Here is a 10033-nt window from a genome sequence, read left to right as displayed (position 1 = left end):
TTCTGAAGTCTCTCCTCCAAAGATAATAAAAACTTTTTGATCTTCTCTGTTTTCAAATAGATAGGTACCAACCGTAAACTATTGAGGAAAAGGACCACAAAGGAAGGAAGAAGAAGTCTCAACCTAGCTTTTAGAGCCTCCACATAAAGACTAACCTGGCGGGATAACAGACATTGGCTCTCTCCTCACCCCCAAGCAACCTAAAGAAGAATGCACTCCCCAGCGTCAGACCAAAGTCCAAAATGCACTTGTCAGCGCCGGGACCAAAGGTCTCCATTTTGGCGCCGCCAGAGCCGTTGAAATGCATCGACAAAGCCGCCCAGGTCAACTGGCTGATACATATCCACTTTTATATAAAGCAGCCATGACAGCCAAAGAAGATAGAGAAAGAAGAAAAGAGAAGTAGCTAACCTACAGAGGTTCGTCAAAAAGAGAAACAAATGAAGAGGTACTGAAAAAAGGAAGAAGAAGAAGAAGAATTGAAGCATCCACCAGGAAGAGAACTCCAAGAGACGGAAAAATACTCACCAAGTGGCAGAAACCGACTCAGGGTTCTGCCTCTTATATAAAGCCTCGAACGATGCTGATCTCATCCTTGTCCGATCACCTGTCCATCGACCGCCACATGTAAGATTGATATTCAGGAGTTGTGGGCTCTCACAGATTGATCCTCTTTAGAACCACAAGAAGAAATGATAGAAGAGGCAAAAATTCTGTTTGTACGCACGACATTCCAAAATGGAACCAATTTCGTAGAAATCATGCTAGTCATTAAATGCAATTTTCAGAAGCACTCACGGCTGATCTGATAGCTTGAATTTAGCTCGGTTGGCTCACCCAATGAGTGATTTGACTACTTCCTTCGTCCAAGCCGAGTGAGCACAACTCGGGCTTGAAAGTAGGGGGCAAGTAATTAATATAGCTCAAATTTCTATCTGTAAAATCTCGCTTGACAGCTTAGCTCGCCAACCAAACAACGACACATGTCCAGCAAAATCAACGGCCAATCAAATCTTCAAATGATCAACGTGATCGGTTACAGCTTGATGTGATCTCAACATGCCCGAAAATGAATATTATAATCGACTAGATTAGCAGATAAGAAAAGTGCCCAATCACGATGCACCTAAAAGGAATATCTTAACTATCCTGATCAGTAGATATGAAAAAAGCTCAACGCTCATTCATGAATCGCGAGATCCTAACTACATGATCCTAACCATGCAAATTCGCATCCTCTCCTCTATAAATACCAAGCATAGGGACCTCCTAGATATGAAGAGAAATCCGAATATTATACTCTCATACTTCTCTCTTTATCTCTCCTATTTTCTCTCGAAACTCTATCTGACTTAAGCATCGGAGAGTCTCCAGCCAGATATGTTTCGACGATTCTCTGATCATGCTTTGTGCTTGCAGATCAACTCTAGCGCCATGCAATGCTCCTCCAACTCAACCAAGCAAAGTGGCTCACCCATCAGCTCGCCCGCCATCAAGTCGAGTTTTGAGTGGCAACACATTCCTTGAATTTCTTCTAGGTACAAGGCAAGGGAATCACAAGCAAGCATGTTAGATAATGGTATGAAGGATGTCTAAATGAGAAAATCCCACCTTTAAGGCTAGCTGAGATAAAAAGTTGGTTTGCACCATCCCACTAATCAAGTTGATTTCAATAAATATGATGGCACCCGATTTAGTGGATTTGAACTCATTACAATTGAACTTGGCTTTGAAATAAAAAAGATGAAGAGGATGTCGATAAAACTGATTGTGGCAAAGTTAAAAACCCTTACTATGGCTTGTCCGGCACGGGATATCAAATCCTAAGCAGTAGCAGTAATGAATCCATGCACCGAATAGTCTCCAACGATGGTGGGTGGTTGTTGGAGGAGGAGGCATAATAGGTCTCTCTTTCGAAGCTAAATCGCCCTCTTGTCCAGCCATCCTAAGGATACAGTGCTCACATGTTCACTCGCAAATCTTAGAAATCCACTAAATTGGAGGAGGAAGAGAATAGCGAGAAGAACATAAAAAAAATAATTTCTAAAGTAGAATTTTGCTCCCTAATAATCTTAAGGATGATTACAATAGGAGCTCTAATGAGGTATTTATAAATAGTACAAGGGGAACTCTTTTTTCTTCTTTCCAATATGGAACTTCTAATCTTATCATAACTCGAATAGCTTTAACTATTAACCTTCCAAATAATATTAAAAGTTTTAAAAAGAAAGTTTTACTAAAATCAAAACTTTCTAAAGTTTACTAATATAATGTTTTTTAAATAGCTAATTAGCGCCCGATGTGGAGTGGTACCCATCGGGGGACTCAAACCAATGCATCCACCAGATCAACCCTAGATGTTCCAGCATCAATCATCACCTCTTTGTCTTACTTATCTATTTTATTATTCAAAATAAACTCTCGAGCAATATGTGAACCTATGGTTCAGAGTCTATATGTCATTATATATATACATGTGCTATCTTCTAGGTATATTTTAACATAATGCAGTGATCTCGGAGTCTCAATATAGTGTAACAAGTATAAGAAAACCGGTAGTTAGAACATGCATCATACATAATTGTATCATTGTGATAAATGGCAATGTATAAAAGTATATATTTTTATTATTCATAAATAAAACATTCATAATGTTATTATACCACCATTGTAAGGTGTCAATGTGCTGTTTATAAGAATATTAGCCTTTCACTAAAATAATATAGTATATTAGATATATATTTTTATTGTTTTTCATCTTGTTCATATTTCCTGTAAAAAAAATATTCATAATGTTTTTTGCTTTGACTCTTTTATTGGGATTCTAGTGGATGGAATATAGAATCTATACTCTCTCTTTTTTGTTTTTTTGCTCCCTCTGTTCCCGTTTATTAGGATTCTTGTGAGTGGAATGTAAAGCATATGTTCTTAGCTTCACTTCCTCTTCCCCATACTCCAAAGCCATAGTTTGTAAGTTGTCAAATTCAAAATCATTTGGTACTCATAAAGTAGGATATTAACTACATATATAAAACGCAAGCTTCCAAAAGTACAGATGCTATGTCACTACTTAACAGAACATTGGTCGAGATTTTTTTTTTTTTTTTTTGATACTCCCCACAATGGATTTAGAGTCGGAGGTTTGGCATTTGAGAACAACTTGACTAATCTAAAGATCCACAATTTGGAAAAAAAATACAGTGACCTTCCAAAAGCACCAACTCAAAAAGCTAAAACTTAGGAAAAAATTATTAAATATATGAATGATGTAAGCTAGCTAATTGATATATCATATTGAACAATTAATTATTCATGTAAAACACCACCATCAGCAGTGACAAAATATCAATAAGGTATGATTCTTAAGTCTTTCTTGCACTAGATGTGAATAAATTATAGCTTCTATGAATTGTTAAACAACCATCAACTAACTTGTTGGTAGATAAAAATTCAGAGAATCATTGGGCTAAGCAAAAAAAAAAATGTAATTCAAGAACTTTTCAATAGATTCAAAAGTATTACTTCTTGTCGTGGACAGTTCTCATTCGTATACTACAAAGCCAAATCCTATATGATCTTTAACGGTGCTATCCTTTTAAGTTCGCCTTCACCTTAATAAAAGCAGGTGGGGTTCTGTCGCTCTCCCTCCCTCCTAAGAGTCAAGAAGAAAAGGAAAAAAAAAATAGAAAAGAAAAAAAACTTTAATTTTCTAGCGATACAGCGACGGGAGTGAAGTAATTCACTTTAATTATTATTCTGAATGCTGGACACCTTTTCTACAAAACCAAGTTGATTACAAGAAACCCTGGACAAATTAAGGGTGACTCCACGCAAGAAACCTTAGCATGCTTCCATCTTGGTGCGCTCTCTCTCTCTCTCTCTCTCTCTCCTTCGTCTACACGTACATACCGCACTTCACACAGTACTGTGTTTCAAGTTGGTAGCACAAAGTAAAAGGTGATAAGAAGAGAACTCTACCAAATGCTTAGGTAGACAGAGTGCTTGCATATCCATTATTAGTAGTACTGATTTCACTACTTGCATGATTTTAACCTACATTTTACACACAAGGAAAATCACAATTTTCTTTTACCCATCAAGGCACGCACACATATAGGCAAAAAGGTAGAAATTTAGCAATAAATTTATCGCCTCAATCTCATATTAGTCTAAAATCATGCTATCTATGCTGTTATTCTAACCACCCCCCGTTTCCTTTTTAACAAACACAAGAAATTTAATTTATGTGGCATCGATGGTTAGGAAAAATAAATAGAGCGCTTATCGTATGATGAATAGCCATCGTCAATAAATTCGATTTCTATCGCAACACTAGTAGGTTCTCAACACGGCACGTTCCATCCAATTTTTCTCAACTACGCATTGTGCACGCATGGCCCACACGCTATTAGAACGTCAATGTGTGTTAGCTTGATATGACGTCACGCAACGTAGAATTGCTTCTCATCAAAGAAAACAAGCAGTGTGGAATTGGTGCTATTAACATATATTCATATTCATAATTTCATATTTCGATGTACATGTGCATGTATGCATACATACAATTAAAGAATCTTCTAAAAAAAACTATCTAAATTTCCATTGTTATCTCTTACCTCTAAGAGTCATATGATGGTTTACCTAGTATGCCGCTCCAATCTTAATCATGCTTTTTGCCATTGATATTCATATTTATAAATTTATATACAAATATACAAAGAAAGGTATTAGGGAGATAAATTCCAATCGAGTCAAATAAGGTTGCCCTGAAGACAATATGGCAATTAATGTACCTGAAAACCGCTCTCAAATCGGATCGCGTCTCTTATTGCTACTTAACACCAAACTAACATGAGAAGTCAGCAACCACAATAATATTTACCTAGTTCAAGAACAAAAAAAAGGTACAATAATATTTTTACAAAGGAAAAGGATTACTTTAACTATATATCCACCCATATTTTCATTTTTTAAAAAAAATTGTTCTGAAATGCATGCATGCATGGTTGGGATCGAGGAATTACAGGGTTTATTATAATATGATTTGCTACTGCTTTGCCCTAACTATTAATATTGTATTATTGGGATCAAAGTGATCGATATTGCCCATAAACTTTCCTGACCTTCATGCAAGCCCACCTTTTCTTGCATTCAACTTCTAATTAGAATTCTCAATGCAACCATACATGGTTTACCAAAAGAAATACTAAAAGATAATGCAGATATTTTAAACAAGTGAACTCAGTAGCTTTTGTACGTGCGCTCGCATTCCATATCACGTCCATGGGTAACTGCATGACTACATGTGCACGAACATTAATGCGCTGCCTCTTTATAGCTTCGGTGAGATGGGTGCCCCGAGAAATGATACCAGAAGGACAGCGTTCATAAACAAGTCACTGTGGAAGTCAAGAAGAACATTCAACACAAAGAGGTGGTGATCGAAAGCATTCAACTCCTGCGGTGGGATATACATATCTCCCACTGTACTCTTCATGCGCCATTATTGCCCTCCGAGACTGCATGCAGAGACAGCACAGCAATGGCAGTAACGGAGGGCGGTCCGGTGGGTGCACCCGCCGCCCGCTTTAATGGTGGGAGATGGAAGATTCGATCGAGATGGGGCCGCAGGGACCGTTGGATCCATTCAATTCAGACCAGGACTGTCGGATTTTGACTTTGACCATGACAGTTGACCGTTGACTCCTCTTGACTGGGAGGCAGATCCTGGCCCAGTCACCTGCCCGACTGTCTCCTTGGTTGATGCTGGCTGTCACACGTGAGAGGCATGGGAAGGCACGTGCCGGGCAATGGCTGGGACGGTCCCAGTACCCTTGGACCTGAGCAGGGATCCCGTGAACACCAGATGGGTGCGTTGGATGGTTGTGGTGGTGATTTCTTGGGCTCTCTCTTGCATCGTAGGCTTCACCTTCTTTTGTACTTTCGTTTATGGTAAAAGTCTCTTTCTCGCTCACTGGCACTGAAAAAAACGTCACTCATGGTGTCTCTTTAATATATTTCCGCCCCTTGTTTTCCCCTGAAATCTAAGGAGGATTTTCTAAGGAAGTTTGAGGCTTTCTTCATGATACGAGGTCCCAATGAGAGAAAAAAAGCCAAAACAAAAAAGATTTCTTTGATTGCTATGCACCAATCAGAACTTGGCCATGTGTTTTTTCTCTCCATTTGAAAGAAAGATCTCATGGTTTCAGACGTAGTCTAGATGTGACGCAGAACATCAACTTGGAGCAATTTAGTGGCAGAGCAAGATTGGTTGTGAGAACTTTGATAAGATGCTCATTGCATGATTATCTGATGAGATGGCAATCAAGTTGGGCTTGACCGGGCTGTTGGAGATTATTCTTGATGTTGAATTTTAAGATCAAATTTGGCTCACTTGTTATCAAATCAAGGTTAATTTTGAACTGAGCTCAATATGGCTCTATTTTGATTAAGTTAATAACTTTAGATTGAATTTGGAACAAATTCAAACTCATATCAAGCGCAAATCAGGCTCAGATCAAGTTTATCGAAAACTTAATTCGAGATTGCTTTGAGCTTAGCTCAAACTTATTTTGATTCAAACAATTTAGATAATCCACTAATTCTCAATTCCTAAACGAACCAAAATTGAAAGTTCACTTGATGCACTGGATTGAGCTGTTGATTATGTACTCAAGCTACATGTAGTATATATGTTATAACAAAATAAGGCTATTTCAAGGCTTGTTGAGTCTGGTTTATTTCTGATTTTAAGCCTTGTTGAGCCTTGTTGAATCTGGTTTTTTTTAAGGCTATTAACTGGGTTCAACCTCAGCTCATTCGTATTCCGACCACACCTGATTTGAGTTCATGTCAAGCTGACTTTTAAGACATGCTCAGGATATTTGTTTCAAATGACAACCCTAATGTTTGGTTCGATTCTTCGAGATAGAATCTCCTGCAAATTAGTAAAACAGTGGGTCTATTAAAACTCCTAATTCCGTATGTAAGCTTAGTGGAATTAGAGAGTGCTAGTTAGGCTTTGTTTTACAGCAAAACAAGAGAAAAGTTGAGCTCTATTTTGCTTGTATGTAGATGACATTTGGATATTTGGAAAGAATCTCACAGATAGAGTTTTTTTTTTTTGGCAAGTTCATCATACAATGCGTATACGAATACACCTAATAAAATCAAAATACACAAGCTCACAGAGTGCTTAAGGCAGCTTCCCCTCTCCTAACCATAAGGTATACTCTAAGTGATGAGCCACATAAACAACCACCTAGTCGGCCGCCCCGTTGGCCTCTCTAACAGATAAGTTGATAAGTTCACTCAAAGAAAAGATGCGATGGAAAAATATTTCGCACAAAGTTCTCCATAACTGTGGGGAATAATAAAATAAGGTTGGCGGTGACCCAAACCTAGATTTTATCATACAAGAAGCCAAGCCTTGCGTGCCGTAGTCTCATTGTTACATAAATGCCTGTCATCAGATTAATCCATGTACCGCGAATCTGGTCCCCAGTCCCCAAGGCTGCTTTCATCTGATACATCAATCATTTTCACACAAGCAACCAAGTTAAGACTAGTTACAGAGAACGTTTTAAGTCCGCATGAAATATTTACGCATGAAATCGCTTCAAAGATGCTGATGCTGATTGAAGACATGCTACACCTTAAAACTTTTGGACTTGGTGAGATCCAAACTGTGGGCTTCCAAGAGAAAACAAAGCTCTAAAATTTTGCTGGTTTAATATCCCTACAACTTGTTGCATTGCCGTTCTTACCATATACAGCTGGCCTGAATATAACTCTTAAGCTTTATTCAAGCTTTTGCAGGGTCAAAAATTTGCATTTATTTGAGAAATATCATTACCGCTTTCTCATTAAGAAGGAGAGAGATAATAAGATCGGCATAATGCAGGCAACCAACATCTGGAAAGATCAACAATCACACAATATTCACCAAGGGAAAAAAAAAAGAACTGATTTCTTTCTTTGTTCACTAATACAAATGACAAATAATGGAAAAGCCAAAGGAATTTATAGTCTATGGGCACATTCCAAACCTTGTTAGCTCTTAATCTGCCGAAACTGAAAACAATCAAACCTGTCAGCAATTTCTTCTCCTGGAGGGAATGATCGAATAGTAACCAGATGAACATAAGCATCCCTATATCCTAATATTGGTTAATATAACAGAAGCCTGAACAGGATTGTCGAAATAGGCCCTCAATGTTCACATCCTCCAACCCCCACATCCCCCATCATTTATCCATCAGTTGACATTTGAGCTTCCAATTTGCATCTGCTTGTGATTATTGGCAGTATTAACCAGCTTCATATATGCGATGGGGCACACCAGGAAAGTTCAATTACATAGATTCAGTTCAATTATGTAGATTCTTCTTCTTCAGACAGCTTTTTCTTAAGATCCTTGAGTGCATGAACTACTTCAGGACCTAGGTTATGCTGGAGCAGTTTTCCTTGCATAGAAGTTGGCCTGCCAGTTTGATGAAAAAGTTAAATCAGAGTAACTGCTAAAAATGACAATTTCTAAATAAAAGTTCGACTGCGAGATATAACTAATAGTTGGCAGATCAATTATTTTTATATTTCAGAGCGTATATTCTAGATGTGTAAGATGTTAGGTTGCTTGTTCACATAGGTAACCAGAAGTGTGCAGTAACAGCTTACCATATCACAGAAAACCATCAAAAACCTATAGCAGTCACATGTCAGTTCAATGATTCTCTATATCTATATTGGAAAAAATAAAAAGCTATAATATTTCTAAGGAATTAAGTCATGTCTGAGAATTTTAATGTTGAATCTAACAAGATTGCTTACAAGGATGACTATAAATTGAGAGAAGAGTCTTGCTTCACGTGGTTTGACCGGCAAGCTTATTTTTTCAGCCAGCATCAAGGTTTGAAAAGTCAAGATCAGAGCATATTTCAGTCGGTGGGAAAAACTAAAATGCTAAATTAGGATATGGTGACTATTTTGATAGATTTTGGCATACTTTTTTCTTTATTTACGTTACAAGAAATCAGGTATAAAAACGCAGCGAGGTTTCTGACTTCTAAGTTTGAAAAGAGTGCTATTTGATACACTATGAATGAAATGTCATTGAAATTGCATTTTACAAACAAAATATGAAATTTAAAGAAAAAAACCTATATTGATGTATTAGTTGGTTTCTGGTAAGTTCTCATCAATTTCGTGAGGATCACAATAAATGTCATAGACTACATACCATACGTGACGATAAGCAAATTGGTGGAAAATTTGTCATGCGCTGGTTATTCATGACAAATGTAAAACTCTTTTCCTAATCCATTTTCTAGAGTTGATGTTTGATGGGCAAAATTAGTTGTTCTGTCCAAGACCATCATCGCCTTGTTGCTTGCTTTACTTGGTTTTGGTCGGCAACATGCAATTTGTTCATTTTCTAGTGAATGCATTTGCTTGGTGTAGGTAACAAAATTAGAATGTTTAGGAATTAAATGAATAAACCTCTGCATACACTATCTAATTCACTCTGCTTTTCATACTGGATCAAACCATATTGCAAATTGGTTATATGTCTACCAATCCTCAACTTGCTTTTGTTCTAGCAAATTAGACAGCCATGATTAAGACCATATTCCCTTGGAATGCAAAATTTCTTTCATGTTGTCCCTCATGATGCTATAAAGATGAAAGGTCTTTCATTATGTACCCAACAATAGGCCCATTAAGCTTCTTATTTTGAAAAACCTTGTCTGAAAAATGTTATCTGGAGGATTGGCGTGGGTACCAAGCATACAGGGGTCCTAAAATGACCAACACTTCAACCTCCAACAATAAACACTTCTGCACACAATAAAGCTATAAAACAAACATACTTGTACCAATGAACAACCTTTACTTAATCAACTGTATCTTTTGCCAAAAAGTTCGCATTTATGTTATGTTTCATTAATATTAAAAGTCGAAAAGGAAAAAAGAAAATTGTTGATTAAAATGTGCAAAATAGGTTAGTACGTTTAGCACTTGCAATAGTTTGAAA

At 37.3% G+C, this 10033-nt stretch overlaps 1 protein-coding gene across 12 annotated transcripts in view; it reads right to left on the bottom strand.

Moving 5' to 3' along the window:
* Positions 1-7940: 7940 nt before the first annotated feature.
* The window catches only part of LOC103706087 (uncharacterized protein YacP), a 17523-nt gene continuing 15430 nt past the window's right edge, over positions 7941-10033 (bottom strand). For all 12 annotated transcript variants that reach the window (XR_001879387.3, XR_003385480.2, XR_003385479.2 and 9 more), the window contains one exon: positions 7941-8482. Coding sequence is in view for 4 of the 12 variants with exons in the window: in XM_008790076.4 (XP_008788298.2) it covers positions 8374-8482 (109 nt within the window). In the remaining 8 variants the exon portion in view is untranslated. The remainder of the gene's footprint in view (positions 8483-10033) is intronic.

The sequence above is a fragment of the Phoenix dactylifera genome, chromosome 1 (assembly GCF_009389715.1).
Source record: "Phoenix dactylifera cultivar Barhee BC4 chromosome 1, palm_55x_up_171113_PBpolish2nd_filt_p, whole genome shotgun sequence".
NCBI lineage: Eukaryota > Viridiplantae > Streptophyta > Magnoliopsida > Arecales > Arecaceae > Phoenix > Phoenix dactylifera.
The sequence above is the reverse complement of the archived record's forward strand: the minus strand, read 5'-3'. Positions and strand labels throughout refer to the sequence as shown.